General features: G+C 51.6%; 1 protein-coding gene across 1 annotated transcript in view; it reads right to left on the bottom strand.

Annotated features, from left to right (window-relative positions):
- The window catches only part of TG (thyroglobulin), a 242,962-nt gene that overhangs the window by 139,426 nt on the left and 76,710 nt on the right, over positions 1-26,826 (bottom strand). The window contains exons 24-29 of the mRNA XM_019459811.2: positions 24,241-24,378; positions 23,237-23,413; positions 21,506-21,617; positions 18,886-18,965; positions 18,044-18,187; positions 10,632-10,694 (exon numbers count right to left, since the gene is read on the bottom strand). Coding sequence (XP_019315356.2) covers positions 10,632-10,694; positions 18,044-18,187; positions 18,886-18,965; positions 21,506-21,617; positions 23,237-23,413; positions 24,241-24,378 — 714 coding nt within the window. The remainder of the gene's footprint in view (positions 1-10,631; positions 10,695-18,043; positions 18,188-18,885; positions 18,966-21,505; positions 21,618-23,236; positions 23,414-24,240; positions 24,379-26,826) is intronic.

The following is a 26,826-nucleotide window of genomic DNA, read 5'->3' as shown; positions in this document are numbered from 1 at the left end:
TCCACAGACATCTGAAATGGGCCAGCCTCTGCCGAGGTTATGAGCTGTGGATGGGTGAGTAATCATCTTTTACACCACTAACTTCAAAGACTCTGCTGGAGAAAATTCCTAACTAAGAAAAAGACAGGCACGTGGGACCAGCCTTGGGACAATCCTCCCTCCGTGTCCTCCTGACAAATTACTAAGTTCATCACAAGCCAAATTCCTACTGGAAATTCAAAGGCTCGGGATAAACCTGATTTCTCTCTGAGAAGGTTGACTCCTATCAAATGGACCCCTCCAAACTCCCCCCCACATACAAAGGCGACCGGGGAGCTGGTACGATAACGGGGTTTTCTGGGAGCATGTGAGCTCTTTCTTGGGGTCATTGCATGTGATCCTGGGTGCTGGATGAAACTGCCGAGATTCAGAGGCATAAATGCATATGGAGCACCAACGTGAGCTAATCAGAGAAATTCCAATAGTGCAGAGGTGTTTTTGGACAAAGAGCATCAGGCAGAGGCTGGCCTGACCTCTCAGCGGACTGTGGGTAACTCGCCCAAGGTCACGCAGCTGGTCTGGACCCAGGCGGGCAGACTCCTGAGGCTCTACTCTGCCTTTCGGGGCACGGTGGCAGTAAGGGCAGCCACGGCTGTCACCACTGTCTGTTAGGTACTGCGTGTGATAGGCACTGTACTAAGCACTGCCCTCCATGCTTCATCCAAATCTCACGGCCACTTGTGGAGGCAGGGCTATTAGGAAGTCTGCCTTAAGGATGCTGAGGCTCAGAGCAGTGACGTGACGTGCCCTGGGTCACACAGAGTAAGAACAGAACTAGAATTGAAACCCGGATTCACCCCATCCATGCCACAGTCTCTCTGCTTCACTGCTCCTACTTCTACAAACATCTGCCCAAAACTGCTTGCCTGTGCGTAAGTTATCGCAAAAACAGAAAAACAAAGGCCACGCCTTAAAGCACAACGGAGCCAATCGTCAGAATTACAAAAACAGAAAACTCAGAGGGAAGCTTAGAGGCCATTTAAGCCACCTCCTCACACCGCAAGGGCATCTCCAACAGGCTCGACTACTCCAGTGATGGGGAGCTCATCACCTCAATCTCCGTCAGAGCGAGATCACCAGTGCCTTCTCCTTTCATCATCTGACCCCATCTCCTTCTCGCCCCGTCCCTCACTGGTCCCCTCAGGATGCCAGACGCCCCGATCCATACTGAAGGCTTCCCTCAGTCCCTTCTGAGCTGGGCCCTCTCATCTCCTGGACTTTGCCCATGTAGGAGGGAAGGTGACTGCCTCCTTCATAAATCAAATCCCACTCCTCCAAGGGGGTCAGAGGTCAGAATTCCGCGGAGACTCAGCAGTAGGGATGAAGAAAATGAGGAAAGAATGACCACAGAATCGTTAAAACAAAACACAACTTAATATAGCACTAGCCGCTTAGAACATGGCATTACTATCTTGAACCAACGGTTAATATTATTATAATCCATGAAACTAAAGGAAATCTACCCCTGTGGATGGACTGCAATTCAGGGACGGTTGGGTTCACAGCCCGCTCTGCAGAGTGACTTGAGGGGCTCTAGGAAAGGCAACCTGTCTAAAACACTTCTCCTAAATACTGGTCAAATCGTTTGAGAAACAACCATTTTCTGGTTTATCCGCTTGTTGAAATGTGAAAACTCTTGTAGAAGATATCATATTAAAGTAATATCAAGTATTTGCAGCGTGAATTATTTTGTCAACTCCTCAACTCCATTTAAATGTTTTACTCATTTATTTTGAGCGAGGAAGGGGCACAGAGAGAACCCCACGCAGGTTCCACACTGCCAGCGCCGAGCCCGACGCGGGGCTCGATCCCACGGACCGCGAGATCATGACCTGAGCCGAAATCAAGCGTCGGTCGCTTAACCGACTGAGCCCCCCCGCCCCGGGCGCCCCAACTCCACTGGGTCTGACGAGAGTTCTCTAGCAGAGCACTAGGAAATAAAACAATAAATAAGCAAGGTGCATCTCCTCCGTGACAGCTAGCTGGTCAGGGCTGGTTTGAGAGTGGGAGGGAAAGAGGAAAGAGGAACCACTTCTGTCGTCAAGAGAGGCCTGCCTTGGGATGGGAGTTGCAGCGGGGAGGTGGGGTGCTGAGAAGCAGATAGTCATGAGTTTCCCAGAGTGGGTTGGAGGCCAGGAATAGGAAGGGGGGAAAAAATCGGGAGGAACCAAAAGCTCCCTCCACCTCACAGTTTTGACTGTGCTCATTTTTTATCGGGTAGTATCTGATTGATTCCAGGCTGAAAATATACCTTCTATAGCTAAGCAAGACACTTGAAAGAAATCTTTAAAGCTAAAGCCAAAACAACCGAAACCAAAAGGTAGGTCTTAAGCTGGCATATTTTCTTCTTGGTTCTGTCTCCCTTAAATTTGATTGAACAATTCCCCGACGGACCAGGTACACAACTGGTACTAACCATCCGGGGAGGAAGTTTCTGACGAAAATCCTAAGTCTTCTCCAGCCCCTAAGGTCTAACAAGGGTTCAGGACACAATCAATCAGCAAACATTAATCCAGTGCCTCCTGGGCTCGCCATGTACAGCTGCACAGGTTGTACACTGTACTATATCGCAGGGGCAGCTTTTATAAATATTACATGTGAAAGAGATCCCTTAGAACGGGCAGCACTTGACCTAATTTAGCTGTTCCAACACTGCCACCTTCACCAGGCACCGGCCGAGGGATTTTACACGGCACATCTCTTTCAAGCTTAATAACAACCTCATTGAATTAGGCATCATCATCTCCATTTTGAAGGTGAGGCACCTGAGACTCAGAAAGTTTCTTTAAATTGGTCAAGATCGTTCATTTATACACCTTTCCAACAAACACTGAACCTCTGTTAGCTTTAAATACTAACCTAGAGCAAACTGAATATATACATATTAAACCTAACAAATTCTAGGGGCGCCTGGGTGGCTCAGTCGGTTAAGCGTCTGACTTCGGCTCGGGTCATGAGCTCATGGTTTGTGGGTTCGAGTCCTGTGTCAGGCTCTGTGCTGACAGCTCAGAGCCCGGAGCCTGCCTCAGATTCTGTGTCTCCCTCTCTCTCTGACTCTCCCCTGCTCGCCCTCTGTCTCTCTCAAAAATAAATAAACATTAAAAAGAATTTTAAACCTAACAAATGATAAAGAAAATAACAGTCAGTGTCCACTATATATCAGGCACCGTGCTAAGTATGAAGGATCAAGCCACAAGTTGTGAACTCAGTTTCTGGGAGCACGAAATCTGGCAAGCAAACAGCAGTGCCCTCATTCATTCAGTAAATACCTTGCGAGCACTAACTAGGTACCAGGGAACCTTCTAGGGGCTGAGGCTACAGCAGTGAATGAGACACCGAGCCCCTGTCCCATGCAGTTTCCCTTCTGGGGGAAGGGCAGACGAACATTCAAGACGTAAGCAGGTGAGAAAATTTCACAGCAGACAAGAGAGCAGGCTGATGGAGTGGAGAGTGCCCAAGGGGGCTGCTTTGATGCGGAGTTAGGGGTGATGTCAACTCAGAGAAGGGGCCCCACGGAAACGTGCTAGGAGGAAGTCCCGTGGTGCAGGGCTGTCTGTGGGCTCTGCTCACTGCCGTAGCCCCTGCACCTAGCACCTGGCCCAGGGGAAATGCCCACTAACCACTTGCAGAATGAATGAGCAGATAGATGGGGGAGTGGCGGCCAAGGCACGAGAAAGCATAACCGTGGCCCCGATCCTGCACCCCAGCAGCTGGCGCAATGCTCCCTCCCGCATCCGCGGGGAGACGTGAAACTGACCACCTGGGGGCCGCTTTCCTCACATCTCCCGTTTCCTTCCACCCGCCGCTGCTGTGGTTCCTGTTTGCCAGCTGTGTCCTTCTGCTCCTCAGCCCCCGGGGGTCTCGGAAGGGAGATCTGGGCTGGGGTGGGGGGGGCGGGGTGGAGGGCTTCTGCTAGTAGGAAGCTGTGCCCGGAGCCCGCTCGGCCCTGCTAACTGCAGCTGCCCAGCCAGCGTGGCCCTGTGGGAGAGGAGCCTCCAGGCTGCACGCCCCGCTTGGGGAGGGAGCTTGTCCCTGGGGCACGAGACCCATCCCCGGACAGCAGTTCTCAGGGGGTGGCTGCAGACTCTGCACTGGGAGCTCCCGTGGCGGGTGCACACGCACGGAAACCCTGTGCGGCTTTGGGACGGAGATGCACGTTTTCCACAGGCTTTTGGAGTCGGTGCCTGCTCCCTGGGGCCTTCTAGCCCGAGGACCCGAAAAATTAAGAATTAGCCCTGGTGTGGGCTGCCGTGTCAACAGTCTAGTGACAGTGCACCTGCACGGTCTGCAGGGGCCCCTGCGGAGCCCGTTAAAGCCCAATAGCCCTGTGGAGCACGCTGTGACGTCAGGAACGAGCGGGTCTGCCCGGCTGCGGTGCGTGCTCCCGGCAGGCTGGCCCTGCTGCCGGCCCCCACAGGGAGAGTGGCCCTCCAGAAGGTCATGCCCACATCCCCGTGTCGCCGAAATAAAGGTGGAGAACATGTGAAGGTCATCCCAGCATCCCTGAAAGGGCAGCGGAGGCCTCTATGCCACTGAGACCACTCTGCAGCTCACTGTCTCCTCGGCCAGCCCTGCACCTTCCCTTTCCCCCCTTTCCCCCCCGTGGGTGCCTTTGCACCTCAGTGTCTGGCTCCTGGGGAACCCAGCCAGCCACACTCAGCAGAGCGGGGAGACTGGGTTCGAATTCGGACTGGGTCTGAATCTCTCCTATTTGCTAGCTGTTTGAACTTGGACCTCTCTGAGCCTTAGCTTCCAGGCCCGTAGGATGCACATAGTCGTGCGCACAGGGCAGTCGCGAGGGTTAAAATACGGAAAGCATTTAGCACAGTGATTGATGCGACAGCCAACGAATAGGAATTTTTAAAGTATATAGTTCTGTAGCTCTGCCCTTAACTGGCTGTGACTTACTAGAGCCATCTTCTCTCTCTGCCCGTTTCCCCTTCCCCAGAAAGATGGGTTTGGACTTGTGAATTATCAACCGACATTTCTTAAACACTCACCCTTTATCAGGTTCCGTGCGGAGCCTTGTACTTTTTCTTCAGCACAAGCCCACTAGATTCATCTCTCTTGTTTTCTACCATCATCCCCCCCTTTCAGAGAGGCAAACGGAGGCATCGCCAGGCTGAGAAAGACCTAGAAGAGGACTGGGAGCTGCATGGACCGACTTCAAAGCCCGTGGCCGGGCCATGTCCCGATGCTTCCCTCACTTAGAAGATGTGCAGGCTCCCTGCCAGCACTCACATTTTTTAGGATCACACCACTCTCCAGCTTAATAGAAAACATTCGCAGAAAAGATCAACCGAATTCCAGCACCCCACTGGCACAGCGAGGCGAAGTTGATGGACGGTAGTTGTGTGGCCTGAAAGACTGTCCGTGCAGACACTTCCATCACCTGGAATTCAGGCTTGTAGCTGTCCCCGAGCTCGGGGAGGGAGGCGGTGAGGAGAGGAGCTGGAGGGCTGGGCTGGGGCCAACAGCAAGGAGGCACCTTTCTCCCCGCAGGGAGCAAACTGTGTCATACCTGCCGCTCCAAGGGGGGCTCCCGCTCGAGAGCCGGGAGCATTTTCTAAGGGGCATTTTGAAGTGTCTCGGGGTAAAATGAACTGAGAAGACAGATACGGATTTTCAAAGATTCATAATCCGTGTTTTCCCCTGGTGGGCAATCCAAATACTCAATTTGCTTCAGTGGCACCTCTGAGCAAGTGCTTCTGAAATGGTAGATGAAAAGCGACATATCAGTTGTCGTGGGAATAAGCCCGCGGAAGATCCGGTGTTTGGGCAGGCGGGAGAGGGGGAGATTGAGGCACCTACAGTGGGTTCCTGCCTCTGAGAAGGTGATTCCTGCTGACCCTGAACATCCTCTCTGGATTGCTTGGTCTTTTAAGAAGCAACGGACATCTTCTTGTATAAAGAAATGACAGCTTTCCTGTTTCACTGGTTTTTAAAAATGTACAAAATTTCCCCCAGAGAGTAAAATGGTATTCTATATACAGATAACACGCCTGTGCACGTTTTCTCAAAATCGAGCTTGTCTGTCCACCAATGCATTCCCGTTACAGCCCCAAAGGAGGGCTTTTGAACAGTCTGAAAGCTCAGTGTGCAACTGTGTAAAGGCCTTCGGGGAAGTGTGGCAGCCAAGGCACCTAGTTTCTGGCCCCCGTCCCCCATCTGGCCTCTCCCTGCCCCTCGCTGGCCTTGCAGTCCTAAACTACTTCTCTTTCTATTTCATCATGTGCCGCACTGATGCACACCTTTGGGCTTCTCTTTGCACACCTCCCTCTACCCAGGACGCTTCCTTTTCCCCCCTTGACGTCTGACGAGCGTCCGCTCCTTCTCTATGTCGCAACGTGGCCGTGATGCACTCTGGTACTTTCCCTGTCTGTCTGCAGTGAATCTGGGGGAGGCTTCCCGAGGCCCCCACTGTGGTAAGTGGCTCAGCTCCTTCAATTCTGACTTCCTGTGCCTTTCTCCCAACTAGAAGGCCGGCCCTTGTCCTTGCAGTCGAGACCTCTGGCCCCCAGCACAGCCCCTTTTCTGGAATGTAAGTGAAAATTCAGAATCCATGACCCGAAAAGTGGCTGGCAGAGACATACGCACGGAGGGGAACTAAATTGAAGGGAAGGACGAGCTGTTTGGCCATAACACGTTTCTCCAACTCGTCCGCCCTAGAGCTCCCTGCCACGTTCACCTGCCCCCACCCCAGGTCATCGTACCAAGGTCTAGTGCCAAACCCAGTACAGAATCTCCTGCCAGCCCTGTGCTCAAGCGAAAGCCTTTCCCTACGGCCCTTCTGCCTCATCTCACTGATGAGCCTAGGCCCACCATATGGAAATGTCTCCAACGTCTGAACGCCCCAGGCTGTTTCATGCCCCTGGGCCTTTGCACACACAAACCACTCTCCCTGAGGGAAAGGCGTACTGAAACTTGGCCATTGGACAAACTCCTGCCATCTTCAAACCCCCTAACGTGTTAGAAGCCTCCCCGACTTGTGAGAGCTCGGAAGTCACCTTCCCCTCCCCCCCCCCCCCCACTGACCCATCAGTGCATCAGAATCCTTCTTCAAAGAGGCTTTGAATGAGTGGCTTAATGCACACCAACTCATCACAAGACACAAGGCCAAGCGGTAGATGTCCGGACAAGTCTAGGGCTGGAAGTCCACCTCTGCCACCCTTTCCAGAAACTCAAACCAGATGTTCTTGACTAACTTGGAGGGGGGCCAGATGCACGGGGGCTCAAATCCCAGGGGTTCATTTAACCTCTCGGATCCTCAGCTCCCTTATTTGAGAAACAGACTTCGCCACCATCTAACTTTCTGATGAGCACTAAAGGATTTGTAAAATGTTTGGTGTTTAATAAGTATTCCCTTTCCTCTCCGGATAGGAAGTGCGTAAAGATGAGCATTTTGCATACACATGGGGTATACACGCATGTGTGCCCACGCACACGCACTCACGCACGCACAATCTGTGTCAGAATCATGCTCACATATCAGTACCCCGGAGGCAGCTTCGTGCCCTCGCATGACTGCCGTCAGAGGAACATACCCAGACTCTCCACGCCAATTTGGGAACTCTGAGCCCAGATGGAACGCACACTCCGACGTCCCTCCGGCTTTCAAATCGCACTTGTCAAAATCGCACTTGTTTCAGAAGCCTGTGACATGTCACTGTGCCTTGGAAACTCCAACTCAGACCCACAGACTGCATGTGTGAAGGGGGATGCGAAACTCTGCATCCCTTGCTCCCTTGTGTTGGTAATTCAAGTCCCAGGAATACAAATTATCAGGGGGGAAAAAAAAAAAACAGAGCAGAAGCACCGCAAAAGCCCCTGAAGGTGTTCACACTTTGATTTGTTCGTATCTAAGAGTATGCATTTGACAATCAGATCCCGGAGCATTCTTTATCTACGCGCGCTGAACAAGTAACACTTTTGTAATGAGAAAGATTCCAATCTTGGATTCAAGATTTTCCAAGATGGAAAAACGAACTCACTGCTAGTGAGGATATCACTAGAAACGACGTTGGAGACTAATGTGGCAACACAAAGCTAGAGTCTTAAAATATAAAGTGGTCGAACCCAGTAATTCCGCTTTGGAGAACGTGTCCCCCGGGAAGTAACCTGGACATTCGGAAGAGCTTTATGGACCCAGGTGCTCATTATGGTATTTTCATAATGACGAGGAGTCATAAACAATCAAATGCCCAAAAATAGAGCAACAAGTTGGTGAAGTGCGGTGTGAAATGCGGAAGCTGACAACACTGGCCCGTTTTCGCCTGCGTCTTCCTCACCGGATGTAGGAATGTGGACAGAGGAATGAATGAATGAATGAATGAATGAACGAATGGATACATGCATGGTGAATGCGTTATTCAGAGAGATAAGTAACAATTTGGAAATATATACCTGACGCTCTGTTAGGTAACAATGAAAGAGTAACATTGTAGAGAGATTACAAGTACTTCAGACCACAGGAAAGCCTAAGGAGATTAGAAGCAAATAAATCAATGTTTGAACCCACATGACTTCTACGTAACTCTTGCGATTTTTTTTTTCTCCTCTATTTCCGCATGGTTTGAACATTCCACAACTAACGGATAGTAAAAGAGGACCTGTCTCTTGAGGTCTGTGCGAAGATCAAATGCTTCGTGCAGTTCGGAGGACAAAACGGACAAAACACGTTGAAACGTTTCGGAAAAGATTATACGGTCGCATTTAATTAGATGAGGCTCACGTCTCTTCTCTCCCTCCCACAAAAATGAAGACAAGGAATTTAAAAAGTCTAGACCCACAAAGATGACAAGAGAAAACAAGAACGGGCAAACAGCAGGTAAGACACTTCGACAAATTTTTCAGTGGGGCAAAGAAGAGGGAGGTGTGTTGATGGACACGTCAGCACAGAGGAGCTAACACTCCAGGTCCCTGCAGAGCAGGTACGGACCCGACCTGTGTGTTTCACAGGCACCCCAAGAAGCCCAAGAAGGCGGGGGGGGTACCATGGAAGGCAGGGGTGGAACACGGGACAAAGACAGGAGGGTCGCTGCCCCACCCTGTGATTGGTGACGGCAACGGGAGATCCCTCTTGCTCCCTGGGGCTCCCCAGTGAGCCACATGCCCATGCACGGAACAAAAATACTCTTGTTTTGACCCCAAGTCTTGACACGACTAGATGTTGGAGACAAAGAAGGAAAACTGAAAAGGGTGCTACAAGAGAACCTCGACTCCTCACCTATCAAGACAGGAAGGAACCCCACGGTCACTTCCGAGATTGACAAATCGAGGAGTAGCAGGACTCGTGTGCAAGGTAGAAAGGGAGAGGCCAGGGCGAGAAAAACACAGCTGCAAGAGTTAACCGCGGTAGCCTCTGGAAGCAGAAATGGCAGGCGGTAGACGTGGGACAAGGAACCGGGCAGGTTTTTCTAAACCCTGGATCTCTGGAGACGATGTGATCATTTCAGTTGTCTTTACGTTATCTTGATAAACCTCAATATCAACTTTGACCAAAGTCTGGTTGGGATATGTGTCCCCTGCTTGGTCGAAGCACCCCCTCCGCCATTCGTGACATGACAGTGGCAACTCCTACGTCACAGCACTTTAGAAAGCTGACACTTTCTAGTCCTGTGTCAAAGTCCTAGACATAAAGTCTCCAAGGGTTTAGACACAGATAGAATTCTGTATAGACTGTGCAGAAAATGTGTGTGTGTGTGTGTGTGTATGATCTCCGAAGTTAGCTCTTTGAACTAGGTGGAAGAAACAATATGAGCTGAGGACATGTATACTTTTAGCCGCGGCCTTGGCTAAATGATTCCTTCCTACACAAGCTCTATATTCTGTCTCCTCAGCCAGCACTGTAATGACAGATGTCTGGAGCTCCTCAGACATCATGTCACAGGGCGGGAATTAACGTCGCTCGGGCCCTTCGAGTCATTTCCTGACTCAGAGAAGGCAGAACAGGGCCTTGCATCCAGGCCCTCGCTCTCCGGCACCACTCCCAGCTCACCCGCCTCCAGAAACCACTGCGCCCACCTGCCTGCACTTCCTGCTGCCTCGTGACCAGACGGGGCATGTCGGGGGGCGGGGGGGGGGGGCGGAGAACGTGCAGGAGGGGGCGGCAGCCTCAGTCTGAGCCATGCTCCCGGGCTCAGGGCCCCGCCTCAGATGTCACCGTGCCACCCAGTGAACTGAGGGCTGTGAGCCTCTACTTCCCAGCACTTAGCTGGTTCTTTCCCTGTTTGGCCACAGGGCCACAGTACTTGACATCGGCCTGGGACTGTGCAGGTCTCGCCACTCCTGGACAGGGTGAGAACAACCCTCGGGATGAAACTTGCAGGCATGGGACCCAGCCCTCCTCTGCCTCCAATCGATTGCACTATTGGCCAAGGCGTTTATTCACTGGGAGTCGGTTTCCTCATCCGTGAAATGGGCGTGGGGCCAGCAGGGCCCCATCTATGCGTGTGTGCAGTTGCCAGGAGCACAAATCAATGAGCGTGAGAGGCCCAGGCGAGCTCTCAACCACGGGGCGAAACTAAGAGAGAGAGGAGAAGAAGGAAAAGCAAGGTGGATCTCTCCTGAGAGAAGCTGAAAAGACAACTTACCTTTCTCGGGGAGGAAAGGCAGAACCGCCAAGGGGCAAAAACTGGGAGCATCGTTCTGAGCAACTGAAAAGAAGAAGAGAGGCAGCCGGTTAGGTCCCCTCCACCCTCAAAGGTGTCAACAGGGGCTCACGGCAGTAATGGCAAAATCGGACCTGGAAGGCAGACGGGCTGCGTTCCGCCCCCGAGACACCCTGAACTGGTCAGGATGGGCTAGGTTGGGCCGAGGTGACAATCACATCTCAGCGGCTTAAAGCCGCCACCACCCAGGGTGGCCTCTGTCTCGCACCATGCGTCCTCCGTAGGCGGGATGGGGCTTGGCTCTGTGTCGTCCCCCCGGGGCCCGGGGGGAGGAAGGCTCCCCCACACCCCCCCCCGGTTCAACAACACCGAGGCAGGGAGAGCGAATGCAGAAAACGTCGCTCTTCTCTGTAGCTTCTGCCTACAAGGGACACACCCCTCATGTGCACACAGGTCGCTGACCAAAGCCAGCAATGAGGCCAGGGGCTGAGCAGGTAGAGTCCAGCCATGTTCTGGGGACAGGCAGAGGGCAACACATGTGCTTACAGCCGTCACTTTCCGACTGCGTTCACTTGGGCGAGGCACTTAACCCCATGTTTCCACACGTGAGCGATGGGACAATGTGACCCACCTTGGGAATCGCGTGAGGATGACAGGAGATCACGTAGTGCCAGGCACAGGGTAAGAGCCCAGTAAACGACAGGTGCTCCTGGCAGGCAGGATGGCGGGGGGGACAGAGCACAGACTTTATGCAGACAGACCTGGGCCCGAATCTCATGTGCCACTTAGAAGCAGCGTGGAAGGACCAGTCATCTGACTTTTTCTAGACCCAATTTCGGCATTGACAAAATGAGGATGTTGTAAAAATGACAGAGAAATCCGCACACCCGGCAGATGGTCCGTAAGTGCTAATTATCTTCTTCCCCTCCCCTTACTGAACAGATCGAAAGTTTCATCATTTCGTTCTCCCAGGGCCCAAACCAGGATCTCCTTGCGTGCTCAGCTGCGGGGGGCATGGTCAGCAGTCAAGGGCAGGGCTCAGGGGTCAACTGCCCAGGGCAAGACTGGCTTGGCCTCTTCCCTCTCTGTGCCCTCCAGAAGTTATCTCACCTCCCTGTCCTCAACGTCCTTGTCTGTAAAAAGGGCTTACAACAATACCTCTCTCAGGCTCGTGAGCTTTAGATGAGTTGGTACGCGTAAAGCTTTGGGTATACAGTAGGCAGGCACTCAATAAATGCTGGCCATTATCCACTCTTAACATTGCCCTTCTACGGTGACACACTGCTGTCCTATTCTCCCTCCATAAAAAGCATGCATTAGAGTCACAATCTAGTCTGGTCCCTAAGGTGTTGCCCTTCCCCTGCCTTCTTCACTTTGGTCAGGTGAGCCATAACCCAGCCTCTCTTGGTTCTAGAACCTCCAGTTGTATTGTGTCTTTTTTTTTTTTTTTTTGGTATGGTTCCACCTGCCTGGAAACACCTGTTCCCCCCGAGTCATTCTAAGGCCCTGGTTCCCAGGCTTGGTAACAACCCCGAGCCAGCCCCACCCCCATAGTGTCTGATTCAGCAGGTCTGGGGGGCTCCCTGAAATCTGGCCTCTCTAACAAATTCCCAGGTGACACCGAAGCTGCTGGTCCGAGGACACACTTTAAGGACCACTGAGCTACGGTGTTGTCGGTCATCTAACATTCTGGGAGCTCCTCAAGCAATGCTCAGAATTACTAACCACGGCCATGCTCCGCTGCACCCTGTGGGCCAGTGTGGCTGGCCTGTTTAAGTATCTGTCTTTCCTGGAAGAGAGCGGTCCTCAGAGCAAAGATCCTGAGAGTTAACGCAGACTTTGGAGAACAACTAGACCATCTATATATCAAGGGCGTTCAATTGTTCTCACCCTTGAACCCAGTGATTCTGCTTCCAGAAATGTATCTTGAAATGCAAAGTGAGCTCAGCTTGCAAAGGAAACATTTATGCTATAACATTGTATTGAATTGTACTGTATTGTATCATGTTGTGTTGTAAAGAATGCCTATGGTATACATATAGTAGACATTTATTTCATGGTACTAACTAATCACCAGGAACTATAGAAATTTCTGACACCACGAGAACCAGTAGGCAAGCCGCAGCACATTCCCAGGGAGCATCACCCAGCGGCTCATCTCAGCGAGCACCACCAGGGAGCACCACCCAGCAGCTCATCTCACCGAGCACCACCAGGGAGCACCACCCAGAGGCTCATCTCACCGAGCACCACCAGGGAGCACCACCCAGCAGCTCATCTCACCGAGCACCACCAGGGAGCATCACCATGAAGCTCATCTCAGCGAGCACCACCAGGGAGCACCACCCAGCAGCTCATCTCAGCGAGCACCACCAGGGAGCACCACCCAGCAGCTCATCTCAGCGAGCACCACCAGGGAGCACCACCCAGCAGCTCGTCTCAGTGAGCACCACCAGGGAGCACCACCCAGCAGCTCGTCTCAGCGAGCACCACCAGGGAGCACCACCCAGCGGCTCGTCTCAGCGAGCACCACCAGGGAGCACCACCCAGCGGCTCGTCTCAGCGAGCACCACCAGGGAGCACCACCCAGCGGCTCGTCTCAGCGAGCACCACCAGGGAGCACCACCCAGCGGCTCGTCTCAGCGAGCACCACCAGGGAGCATCACCCAGGGGCTCATCTCACCGAGCACCACCAGGGAGCACCACCCAGCGGCTCGTCTCAGCGAGCACCACCAGGGAGCACCACCCAGCGGCTCATCTCAGCAAGCACCACCAGGGAGCACTACCCAGCAGCTCATCTCAGCGAGCACCACCAGGGAGCCCACCCAGCAGCTTGTCTCAGCGAGCACCACCAGGGAGCACCACCCAGCAGCTCATCTCAGCAGACAACAGATCACGTGGCTCTACTGCTGTTGCATTACTTACCCTTTCTCACCCCCTCAGCAGTATTTCTTAATAGGGTTTTGCTTTTGGGGTAAGACAGACAGAGAGCAAGCTGGTGGTCATGGTGGGGACATTTCCACCACAGCAAGTGGCAATCGCCACAAATCAGGGCTTCCACTCACCCTCGCCAGCTGTGAAATATTGGCCAGCACAGCACAGAATGGGGTTCACAATAGGCCCTATCTCGTCAGGGGTGCTTGGGGACTAAAGAAGACGTTGTTGCGAAATGCCAGCCTGGTGCCTGGAGCCAACCTGGCACTGAGCATTTGGCAGGAGCTGTGGGCAGGACGCAAATGAGGACAGAGAGTGGGCCATTCAGTAACCCTACCTCCATGTGGTAGTTTCGACGTGGATTGCAGACAGGCCTAATCGCATGGGCTTTTCATTTCCTACCCAGGTTATGTTCCCTTACCTAGAATTGCTGCAAGGTCCAAGTGCATTTGCTTAGCAGGAACTGTGTGGCTTCGACTGTTTTTTTTAGAAGCCACATTTGACTTTATCAAGAAACCAGAGACCCTGCCCCACTTGCCAGCCATGCACAGCTGCGGAGAGAACGGGCAGCCTTCGTTCTCTTTAAAGAGCAAAGGGAAGGTACGAGGGCCCCGGGGGCCCGCCCTTTCCAGAAAAGCCGGGGCTCTGGGGCACTGCTCGACCACAGAGCAGCACTGGCCACTCCCACCCTGGGTGCGAAGCGGGCGTGCTCCCTGGGCCCTCCTGCTGGGGCAGGCCCTCAAACAGCCTCTTCTGCATTCACACTCTCTCAGCCTGAGCCTCTGTTCTGCACCGACACGTGGAACTTTCTGCTCACTGTGGACCGCAGAGTCCCATAGTGCATTGCCGTGGGCTCTCTGGGGCGCCCTGTTGGTGCTCCCAGACAGGTTTGTGCCTCTCTCCTGGCCTTTGTTCTGTGAATAGCCTGGCACCATCGTTATGCTGTGACTGCCCCATTGCCTGTGTGTGCAGGTCTCTGAAACTCTGAGGGCTGTGAGGGCAGGACCCCGGCCCACCCCACCTCCGTAGCCTGCTGCCTGTCCCCACACAGTGGTCACTGCTCCCGTCAGCCCACTCTCCTTTACCCCTGGAGACACTTTTGCATAATCCCTTGTAGAACAGAATTCTCTTCCCCTTTCGTGCTCCAGAAGCCCCCTGACCCCACCGTCGTGCAGCCCCTACGGGAACCTCAGCTACATCTCTGCTTGCATACAGAATAATTATCTCCTCACAGGAGGATAGGAATACAGCCCATTTCACAGGGGTTAGCAAATTAATACAGGGGAAAAAAGCACTCTAAGGTGGTTTCTGACATACAGTAAGCGCTTAAGAAATGTTCCATTTCTCTTGCATCCGGCCCCTCAGCCCAGCTAAACCCTCTGCAGGCAGGACCTTCTACCTCCCATGTTTCCTCGGTGTTTAACATGTATGAGGAGTTCGGTGAGTATCACTTCCCTTCCCCTGCCTCAGGGGCGGTTCTTCAGAAACGGGTCCTGGGTTATGCCTCTCGTCTCTGGCTCTCAGCCTGGAGTCTAATCTGGGGCCTGTGGTCAACACTCAATATAGATGTCAACAGACTAAAAGGCCAAGCCATGGATCTGAAGCAAGGGCCAAAGCCTACTATGGAAATTCTTTCCAAGAATTCCTCCATAAAAACTTACGCTGCATGTGCCAAAACTGATGGAGAGGAGATTAGGGTCCTTTCCACCCTTCATGGTTCAGGTGGGCATATGACAGAGTCAGAGTTCAGACCTAGGTCTTTCTGACTGACTGAATCATTATGTTATGTGGTTGGGTCTGAATAAGATGTGATTCCTGTGTGGCCTTGGGCAAGTGACTTAACCTCTCTGAACCTCCCTTTCCTTATCTAACAGCATTTGTGAAGATTAGATGAGATAAGGCTTATAAATGCTTTATCCAGCCAGGCACACAGAAAGAGTCCGATGAATACGGGCTGATTAGTAACACCAGAGGCCCTGGGCATGGTCAATGTCCAGTCAGTGTCCTTTGAAAGAGAGCACCGCTGTGCATTTTTAATTCCCCAGCCCGCAGTTTCTGGACAGAACTCTGAGTCCCCAGCCTGACCCCACAAAATATATATTGGAAAAAGCTAGGGGTCTGTGCCATCTGATGAAAAGAAACAGAACATATGGAATGAACTGGGACAATGAGCACCTTGGGTTCTTCTCTCTGCCACCTCCTGCCATGATGTTGTAACGCCCTGGTCCGATTCCCACGATATTTCTGAACAAATGACTTATATCTTAACCTTCTTTTTACCCAAGTCTTCCCTGAGCCAGATGAAGATTCTCAAGAAAGACATTTTTCAGTCTTCTGCGGGGTGAGGAGATGGGAGGGGGGATGGGAGCAGAGACGGGCGGGGAAGCTCTGAAGACGAAGTGTTCCATTTCGAAGCCCCCGAAATACGCAGGGCTGGCCCTGAGGTCTCCCGGGGGGGCCGTAGTGCTAAGCAAGCATTTACTTCTCCCCTGTCCCTGTGAGTTAAAGCCTATATGGAACATTCTTCTCTAAATAGAAACCCAGCGAGGCTATGTCATCATACAACCCTGATGTTTTTCCTAAAATAAATCAGGATGTTAAAATAAAATTAAAAGCATGACCCTGACCCCCAGTGAATTCAGATCAAGGATCAGTCACAAGATGCTCAAGGTAGACATCAGCGGGGAAGATTCCATTCAGCCTGCTAGTCATTAACTCCACATAAATCTGCCCGAAAGCCAAGGAATGCCTCGGGGGTTAGTAGGCTCAGGGACAAGGGCCGGGGGCAGATTCTACCACGGAGCCCCATCCCAGCCCCTTCAAGTTGGATACAGCTCTGGAGCGAGAGGCCACACCACTGACGGGTTTGGTCCCTTAGCTTATTAGTTAGTTTTATTATTGTTTTTTCAACGTGTTAATAAATTGCTTATTAGTTAATTGAGTTAGGGGAAAACCGGTCAAAGGGTCTGGACATTGTCACATCCAATCACTCACGGGAGGGGAAAGACCTGCCAGCAACGTGGAAACGGAGAAGAGTGACATCTAGGGTCACCAGCTCTGGCCTTGCAGCCTGACTCTTGTTGTGTGGTTTGGGGTTTAGTAGTTCCAACTTCCTATGCCACCCTCTCCTCGTCTGGAAATGGAGGAGAGAATGTCCATTCATGGGTATTAAATTCCATGCCCCCGTAGAAGCCCCAGCACGTGCAGGCACCCAGCAGACACATAATATCAGTTTTCCCCTCCTTTCCTCCTTTGGGGCAACGCGTTGCGTTGGGTGAAGGGTGTAGAGATCCAAGTTATAGATCTCTAAGATTCCTCCAAACTGCACATTCCATGAGTCCCATTTCCAGGACAAGTGCCCTGGCAGGGCCAGCATCAGTCCTGTATTGACTCTGAAACGAGGGAGGAAGCCATGATTGGAGATAACGAACCTCATCTCAGCCTCTCCATTGGACACCTACTCAGAGCGGGTTTTCAATCTTTTTGTACCCGGCACATCCTTCTGGATTTGCTTCCGGGACACAGGGTGAACGTGCCCAGTCTCCGGGCAGCTCCCCACTGTTCCCCCAACTGTACCCGCACCTAGAAACACCTGGAAGGTAGGAGCTGACGGGACCAGAGTGAGTCTCAATCACCGTTCTCCCAACAGAGAAACAGACGCAAGGGAAGACTTTCCAAAAGACAAACATACAGTAGGTGGCGGAGCTGGGAAGACACTCGTATCTCTTCATCTGAGTACAGAGCTTCTCCATCATCCCACGCAGACCATCCATTCGTTCATTCGCCGATTTCAAACTGAGCTCCCCAAACGGGCTGGGATACAATCAGCACGTATGTATGAAGCGCCCACGTTGGGACAACGCTGCCTTGACCCTGAAATCCTAACTCCATGTACGTCGTCAAATACACACCAGTGTCCCCCTCTCCCTCCCCAAGACTGCCGTGTGTTCCATTGCCCTAATTGACAAGTTCCAAAAAAAACACAAGGGAACTTGGCAGAGTGCACGTCTATTGGTTTCCCCTGCCCAGCAACAGCACCTCAACCATACTTTGAAGACCCTCCTCTCTCCCACTGTGCAGACCGTCTTGAGAGGACATCGCTCGGGCTGCCCCACCCTCCCTCTGGCAGTGGGAGGGCACAGAGCCCAAGCTGGGCCAAACTCTCTCCCTTGAATTTAAAGCTTGACTACAACAACCAAAGTCTGATGATGGAGACACTGTCCACTCATTCCTGCTAAATACATCCCGGTCGCTGAGACCAGGTGAGTCGTCTTTGCTTTGAGTCTATCAGCAACAGATAAATTCCCTCCCTGCTGAAGTTCTACAGGCTCAGTTTCTGTCGCTTGGACCCAACGAATCCCGGCTGGTCTCCTTCCCAGCCCAAGGACATCATCCTAATACATGGTTGGCAGGCAGCCAACCGAAGACGGCCACGTAGCCAGAAGGGGCGGGTGACTCACCAGGTTTCTGGTACCACCCAAAGGGATAGGTGCGGACCTCGGTGTCAGGGGAGCCACAGTCCAGAATGCGCCAGGTGCCTCCACTTTCCTCGCTGCACGTCTGAAGTCCCAGGCTGTTCAGAGTCAGGCACGCCACCTCTCCTCCTGGAGCAAAGGAGGAACCAGGACCAGAAAGACGATCATGAGGGAAGACGGCTAACGGAATGAGGGAAATCCTGCAAACCCATCCTCCAGCGGGCGCCTGGGGTGCTCCACCGGACTCCAGGCACGATCTTAGCCACCGGTGAAAACCCGGGTACCGCAACGAGCTTGTCTCAGAGCGCAGGGATGGAGGGAGCTTCTCCTGATGGGGCGCCCGCCACGCGCCCAGGGCTGGTCTCTGCTGGCATCCCGTCACTGGATCCTCACACAGTCCCGTGAGGGGGATTTGTATTTGCATTTGCACGTGAGGGATGCGGAGACGCTCTGGGATTAAGTGGGTTTTCCTGGATCACATCACTAGCAAGGCACCGAATCCAGTTTTAAATTCAGGTCACATGCATGGATGCAGAGTTCATCCCACCAAGCTGCCTGAGCCACATCTTGAGAGATGAGCTGGGAGCCTAGAAGGAGGCCATGTGAGCCAGGCAAAGTGCCGTGTCAAGGCGCCCCGGGCGGTGGGCCAGGAGCCACGGCTGGCCGGTTGTTCCATGTATTAGCCACCGCCCCTCCCAGGCCCCCACTTCCCATGTGTGAACAAGGACGGCACCTCCCCATCCACCCCAAAAAGAGCAGATATGGGAGCATGTTTTCCAGGCTGCCAAGTGCTGTGCTCAGGCAGGCGGAGTCGCTCTCGCTCTTACCTTTTAGCTGGGACACGTTTAGAAAGCCAAAGCCAGTACAGCACGGGTCCGCATCGCACAGCCGTTCACATTCGAAGAAGCTGGCACGAGGAGAGAAAGAGCGGGCAAGAGGGGTTTTGTGAGTGGCCCAGGACCTACTGAATTACAGTCATTCTTACTTCCGGGAGTTCCTTTCCTCATGACTCCGTGAAGTGGGGGTGCTGTGGCCAGTATGCATGAGTGGATTCCTAGCTTTGAGGGTCCTTCTAAAAACAAAATTCTAAGGGCGCCTAGGTGGCTCAGTCGGTTGAGCGTCCAACTTCAGCTCAGGTCACGATCTCACACTTCGTGAGTTCGAGCCCCGTGTCGGGCTCTGTGCTGACAGCCCAGATCCTGGAGCCTGCTTCGGATTGTGTGTCTCCCTCTCTCTCTCTGCCTCTCCCCTGCTCATGTTCTGCCTCCCTCTGTCTCAAAAACAAATTAAAAAATTTTTTTTTTAATTAAAAAAAATTTTTTTTTAATAAAAACAAAATTCTACTCTTTTCTCAGGAACACAGTCTTGGCATCTTTCATTCATTGGCTCATTCTTTCATCAAGCATTTATTCTGTGCCTGTTATATGCCGGTCTCTAAGCCAAGCTCACCCAGCATCCTGAATGTGAGAAAGTTTGGCTTTGGGCTCTGGGGAAAGGGAGACAGGGTAGAGAAGGCATCTTCAGAAATGGGAGACCCCATGGGCTTGAGGTCGGAGTGATCCAACCAGGTGTCTGTCGGCAAAGACCGGCACATTTCCCCTGACCCAGCTTCCCTTCGTATGTGCCGTGTGATGTTGGCTAATCACACTCTGGTTTGCTGGGTCAGCGTATCCAGGCCCTGTCTCAGGACCTACTTTGCCAAATAACCCAGTGTGGCTGCTAGACCCCTCCCTCAGCTTCTAGGACCAGTCCTGGAGAAACGTAGTGGCTCCAAGCCAATGCTCCCGGGCTCAGCTCTAACTCCCCTCGCCCTGACTGCCTGTCCCAGTTCTGATCGCTCGTCCTTGACTCCCGAGAGCTTGCTCAGCCCCTCAGCTCCTTTTCGGTGGGGGCAAACTGCCTCATTCTTGCCACTTTCCTTCTTTGTCTTAGGAGCCCCTGAACTCCACTCGCACTGTGGTGCACAAAGCCTCCGTGTCTTGGACGATTTTTCCAATGCTGACTGCAACTCTGCCCTGATGGCTGTGGACCACCTGCCCCGTGGCTCCCTCTCCCAGAGTCCTGCCCACCTGCCCACCCACCACTGTGTTTTCCTCTCTTGGAAGCCCAGTGCTGAGCTCCAGCCTGGATGATGTGCTGTCCCATCAAACCATCCTTCTCTGAGTCCCCAGCACCAGTATGGCGTCTATCTCTGGTTCCAACCCTCTCTCTCTGACCCTGCCCCAGCATTGCAAGCAGTGCCCTGCCAGATCTCAAGACAGCCTACCCCATATCATCCTTTTAAGTCCATTTTCAAAAGCAGATCTTTTTTTCTTTTTTTAATGTCCATTTAGGAGCGCATGGGTGGCTCAGTTGGTTGAGCATCCAACTTTGGCTCAGGTGATGATCTCGAGGTTCGTGGCTTCGAGCCCCGCATCGGGCTCTGTGCTGACAGCTCGGAGCCTGGACCCCGCTTCGGATTCTGTGTCTCCCTCTCTCTGCCCCTCCCCCTCTCATGCTCTGTCTCTCTCTCAAAAATAAATGAACGTTAAAAAAAATTTTTTTAAGTGTTCATTTATTTTTGAGAGAGTGTGGGAGGGAGGGGCAGAGAGAGGGGGACAGAGGATCCAAAGTGGGCTCTGTGCTGATAGCAGAGAGCCCGATGAGGGGCTTGAACTCACACACCGTGAGATCACAACCTGAGCTGAAGTTGGACGCTTAACCGACTGAGCCCCCCGGGCGCCCCTTCAAAAGCAGATCTTAACCACCAGCAACATGACACAGTTTCATAAATCAGCAACACGTCATAAATCAACAGTTCATAGGCCAATGACTCTCGAATTCTAAAGTAGAAAAGAATCACCAGGAGGAGAATTTTACTTAAAATTCAGATTCTTGAGCCCCATCCCAGGAAATGCTGATTCAGTAGGTCCAGGAAAGGACCCAGGAATGAAGTTTGCAAAACATCCTCTTGGTGATTCTGATGGGTGGGATCCAAAGACTAGGCTGAGAGAAACATCACCTTCAAGTAAAACAACTAAATAACAGCTAACTACCTAAATATATAATAACATACTTTTAAAAATAATATATCGAACAAATTAAAATTCCTGATAAGCTTATGAGCTTGTTAGAAGTTCTACCTTCTCTCCAGATTTTGCACACAGCATAGTGAGACTTTGCTGATCAAGTTTATCACAACACTTGATAATATCTGTTAATTGATAAGACATGGGTCAGTGTCTCCCTTTTGTGTCAGATGCCTGGATGAGATTGGCTAAATTTTGTGTTTGGTATCAGTAACTTAGCCACGGTTTTTAGATGTGGTCACCTCCTCATTACCTTTCCACTCTTTGCGTTGGGCTTTACAGTTTCTTACGTATGTGCCTTTAGTTGATATTAAGTCACCTTCTTATGGAAGCAGAAAAGTCTTAACAATAAAGATTTGAGAGGACAGAAGTAGCTTACCCATTGGAAATGGATTTTTCAGACATGGGCACTTTGTTTCTAATGGAAATCCCCGTCAGTTTTTGGAACGGCAGGCGAGTATAAAAGTTCTTCACTTTATCTCGCAGTATAACTACACAGGGGAGGAAAGAAATTATATATTACTTAGAGAGAGATTTGTTGTATCTATGAAATATGAAGATTAGGGTAGACACAAGAGATCGAGAGCTTCCAATTAAAGATGGCATATTAAACTCACATGCTTACTCTCTGTTCTTATCACAAATCTCGCTAAAATGACAGTAAGGGGATTCTTGTAAAGTCTCACACACACAAGAATAAAGAGAAAAGGATGGGGCGCCCGGGTGGCTCAGTCTGCTGAGCGTCCGACTTCCGCTCAGGTCATGATCTCGCGGTTCGTGAGTTCGAGCCCCGCGTCAGGCTCTGTGCTGATGCCTCGGAACCTGGAGCCTACTTCGGATTCTGTGTCTCCCTCTCTCTCTGCCCCCCACCCCGACTTGTGCTCTGTTGCTGTCTCTCTTTCTCTCTCAAAAATAAACATTAAAAAAAAACTTGCAAAGAATAGGAGAAGGGATACAGCAACAATTCTGGAAGCTAGAGAGCACACAGAGGAGCTAAGAAAGCTGAATCCTCAACTTTTCCTTGGGAAGAACAAGATACCCTATACACCTTCTGGAATCCCCAAAAGTTTAAGTATTGACATCACTGGGATGAAGGTGGCCTAAACCAGGATAGGCCGGAAATCTCTAGAAGAAGCAGTTAGGTCTCCGGACGGCTTCCCCACTTCTGCACGGGAGACAAGTGCCTTCTCCCAACTGCAGAAGAAGATAGAAGGCTTATTCTCTGAAAAGAACAAAAAAGAGAGGATCTCTTCGATGCACCAGGTGGAGTTCGTGGTGGGAATCCCACACTGAAACTAGGGGATTCTTTCAGATCCACCTACATGGTGACGATTGAGACTCTCATCGTCCAACCTTATTTGGCATCCAAACCAACAGCGGTCAGGCTCATGGCCTCAGGCCAGGTGTTATAAGATTCCTTCATGGGAAGGACCCATAAATAAAGACCTGAGGGATCCCCCCAAAGGGTGGCCCAACTAGATTATCCTACAGGGAAACCTGTAGGATTGTGTCAGATGCCTGGATGAGCATGGGTAAATTTTGTGTTTAGCATCAGTAACTTAGCCACGGTTTTTAGACATGGGCAGCGAGCTCTCACCTCATACTTTGAGCTTCCCAATCAGTTTCTGGGCCCCTCTCTTACATTTGAATGTAAAACCGAGGGTCACCAGATATCTGAGAAAGAACTCCAGCACAGATAGAACAGTAAACAAAGCATGATAATATCCCAGAAGAAATGGAGACTGTGCAGGGGAAAAACACTCCATAAAAAAAAAAAAAAAAAAAAAAAAAAGTGGCATTAATGTCCTCACAGAGAAAAATCAACTTCTATCTTGTGAAAGCCACTGTTGGGATTTTCCGTAACAGATAGCCGAATGGAACTTGAACTGATAGGTGCATTAATGGTGGCTTTCTCTAAGGAGTACGATTGCAGAACAGGATTATTCTCTATGGTCAACCTGATGCGTTTCTAAACGGTGTCGCATTGTTACAAGGAGCGTGAGTAACCTTAATTTCAAAAAGAAGAATAAGTTAATGTGGATATTTCTAAAACCAAGGAGCCAGTAGCCCACTGGAAATGCCGTTTGCGCAAATCCCACGAAGCACCCACCTTTCTTCCGGAACAGGGTCTTTGGCTGGTGGGGCAGGAATAGTCTGCAGCCTTTGGGATTGAGCTCCATGACATCGTCACATACTTGGGCCTCTGGGTAGAGGGTGCAGGTGAAGTACAAGGGTGTACTGTCTGTTATCTCTGCCAGCTGACAGAACGAGGGCTCCTGGATACAGCCTGCAGGCAAGAGAGCAGTGGGTTTTGGTCCTTGGGAGGCCTGAGGGAAAGTAACCTCTACAGGATCTACTGGGAAGAAATGCCGGGAAGAGATTCTTCCTTGGAGGACAGAGGCCCAGGACCGTTGAGAATATCCATTCTGAAAGGCCCAAGAAAAAATACTAGAGTTCTGCTAGCTGGGGAGAGGATTGTGCACCAAACAGGGAGTCCATGTGACTCTGAATGAAAGCAGAATCTAAGAAGGTGAAGAGTGAGCTGTGAACTCAGAAATACAGGGGAAGAGAGAGCAAAATTCCACTGGATCTTTACCCAGGACCATCTCAGAGGCAGTTGGGATCTTCAGACCTGAGGCCATGGGACTACAAAACTTTTGTGAACTCTGTGAATGATCTCCCCTGTTCCACTCCCATGTCAGACTCTCCCACTGGTATATGTGAGATTATACAGTTTTTTCACAAGGATGGATTATAGTTTATTCATCTTCTTTTGTTTTCTCATCCCCAAGGTCAAATGCAAGGCTTAGAACATAGCACATGCTAAACATAGCACATGTCTATTGGGTAAAGAATGGGTGGATGGGTGGGTGGATGGATGGATGGATGATAGGTTCTGGGAGTAGAGTAGAGATTATCTCTACTGTAAGCTTCTTGAATCGATGGGTTATGTCCTGTCTTTCTTTGGTATCACCCCTGGTACTAACACTGAAGTGATTCCTGAGTTATGCCATTGAGTCTCATCCTATCTATTTCTCAAGAGTCGTTAAACTAGGTCCGTGTTGCCTGACCAGAGGATCCAGAAGAGGAAGGATGTGTTCTAAGGATACTTACGAGACAGGCACCACAGGTTTGCCTGCTGAGGGGAAAACAGGTGTTTGAAAAGCCAGTGCTGCTGGTTGGGCAGGGATAGGCTTCCATTGACAACGACCTGGTTAAGGTCCACGGGGAAGAAAAGTTCTGTTGTCAAATCTGAAAAAGAAGGAGCGGGTCAACTTCCTTTGCTTTATCTCCACAGTGAGTCTCTCTCTCTCTCTCTCTCTCTTATCTCTCTCCCCTCCTCTCTCCCTCTGTGTCTCTGTCTCTGTCTCTCTGTCTCTCTCTCTCTCACACACACACACAACACACACACACACACACACACACACACACACACATTTTTTTTTTTTAGTCTGTGTGAAGCCAGAACAGGTCTGGAGGCAATAGGGCCAGGAGTCTAGCCAGGCAGGAAGGGGTCAGAAGCTTTCAGAAAGTCCTAAAATTATAGAGTTGCAAAATCTTAGAATCTTACTTTGGAAGACACCTTGGGAGCCATCTGGTTCAACTTTGCACCCAAGGCAGGACTTTTCCCCCATGGTATTTCTGGCCGGTGCCCCTGCAGCCCTGTGTGACGCGTCCATGCTGACCATAGCAGGCCACTCCACCACTGGGGACTTGTGGAGTCCAATTGGTCTGTCACTTTGAACCACTGATGCTCCTGTCTTTTGAAGCCACGCAGAAGCGCTGTCTCTCTCCCAGATGGCAGCCTACATTTGTGAAGACAGCTCTGCCCGGCCCCACACTGCAAGCTGCAGCTTTGCTCTCCCTTAGTCGTTCCTCGTATCCTCACCATGATCGCTGGCTTCGGGATCTTTCTGGGTGCCCTGCCGCCCACGGGACAGAAGTGCAGCCTTCTTCTTGGTCCAGGCTTTACTTGCATTTTAAGCTTTATCTGCAGTTGCCTCGATTCATGCTCCAGGAGCACAGTCACATCGCTTGCTGCCCCAGGACTGTTGACTGTGCTCACCCCTCTTCCTCACCTACCTAGTCCTCCTGTGCTTCAAGGACCAATGCTGTTCCCTCCTGCCCTGATGTGCTGTAGCACTCTAAAGAGGCTCCCCAGTGCTGAGGGGCCCGATGTTCCCTTCACGAGAGGTCTGACTTTGCATAGGCGCTTACCTGGGGGCATGAAGCAGTTCATGGGGATGAGGTGGGGCCCATTTACAATGTCCCTTAGCCCAGGGATCTGGCATCACATCCGTATGGACCCCCCTTTGCCTTGGACTTGAGCATCCTTCCAGAGGCCCACTTTCCATGCTCCATAGAGCAGGCTCATGAAGACTGAACTTTCTCACCAACAAAAACCACCAACGGAGATGACATCTTTACTCACATCTGCCAAGGCCAGAAGTTTCGCCCTGGCAGAGACCCCAGAGACCATGTTGCCCTTCTCTGTGCCTCCCCAGCCTTCTGGGTTCTTGAACTTAATATTATTGTACGATGGGCAAAAAAAAAAAAAAAAGCTCTCTTAAAAATGGGGTGCCTGGGTGGCTCTGTCGGTTAAGCGTCCGACTTCAGCTCAGGTCATGATCTCACGGTTTGTGGGTTCGAGCCTCCCATTGTGCTCTGGGCTGACAGCTCGGAGCCTGGAGCCTGCCTCGGATCCTGTGTCTCCCTCTCTCTCTGCCCCTCCCTCGCTCACACTCTGTCTCTCTGTTTCTCTCTCAAAAATGAATAAACATTTTTTAGAAAACAAAGCTCTCTTACTGTACAATGGGCAGTTTGCATGCCTGCCCCGTGATATCACTTGTTAAGACAGCAGAGGAAGAAAGAAAAAAAAAGAACACACGAGGTCTGAGGACAAAGTTGAAGTCCCTTCGATCACTTTGCCCTCAGAGCCTTTGCGCAGAGGCTGGAAATGCCTGGCGGGTCCTCCCAGGCTCCTCTGAGAAGCCTTTCTGACCCCTTCAGGCCGCTTAGCATCCTCCTACCCCCGCATCCCCACCACACTCGACACCTGTCCCCATTGTAGCCTTTGCCACGCTGTCATGCCATGGCTGGCACGGGGGCAATCCTCGCTAGCCTGCGAATGTCCGAGGGCACGGCACTTGTGCTCAAAAATTGTCTGGTGGACGGTAGAATGAATACGTAGCCCACTCAGTTTGTACTTGGTTTACGCGGCATTATTCGGAAGAATCCTTGCCTTCTTGTTCGCGCTCCCCCGGGAGGCAAGGAGGCCGGTACAGTCCTTGCCAGACAGGAGGTTGCTCTTGCTGGTTTCCCTGTGTGTGTCCCAAACACTCAGACTCACTGAAGCAGCACTGGGGCAGAAAGGGGACAAGTGCTCCCTGTGCTTTGAATCGGGGAGGCCATTCTTGGGGACACAGGCCAGGTAAACCAGCCACGGAAATGGCACTGGCCCGGCCGCAGAGGACCAGATCAAAGGGGCCCCTCCTGCAGGGGTGTTATCTTCCTCAGCTCAGGAATGTAATCAGTCAGAAAGGGAAAACCGAGCTGAGCTGGGTCTATTCAGCCTGGATCCCCCCAAGGTCTTGGGCAGGGGCCCAGCTCCCTTTCTGGTGGCAGGAGGTGGGGACGGGGGGGGAGGGGGGGATGGGTCCTTCCTGTGGGAGCCATGTGATAGTTTTAGAGATGTGGCCT

This window comes from Panthera pardus, unplaced genomic scaffold, assembly GCF_024362965.1.
Source record: "Panthera pardus isolate Hobbes unplaced genomic scaffold, ASM2436296v1 HiC_scaffold_7, whole genome shotgun sequence".
Lineage (NCBI taxonomy): Eukaryota > Metazoa > Chordata > Mammalia > Carnivora > Felidae > Panthera > Panthera pardus.
The sequence above is the reverse complement of the archived record's forward strand: the minus strand, read 5'-3'. Positions and strand labels throughout refer to the sequence as shown.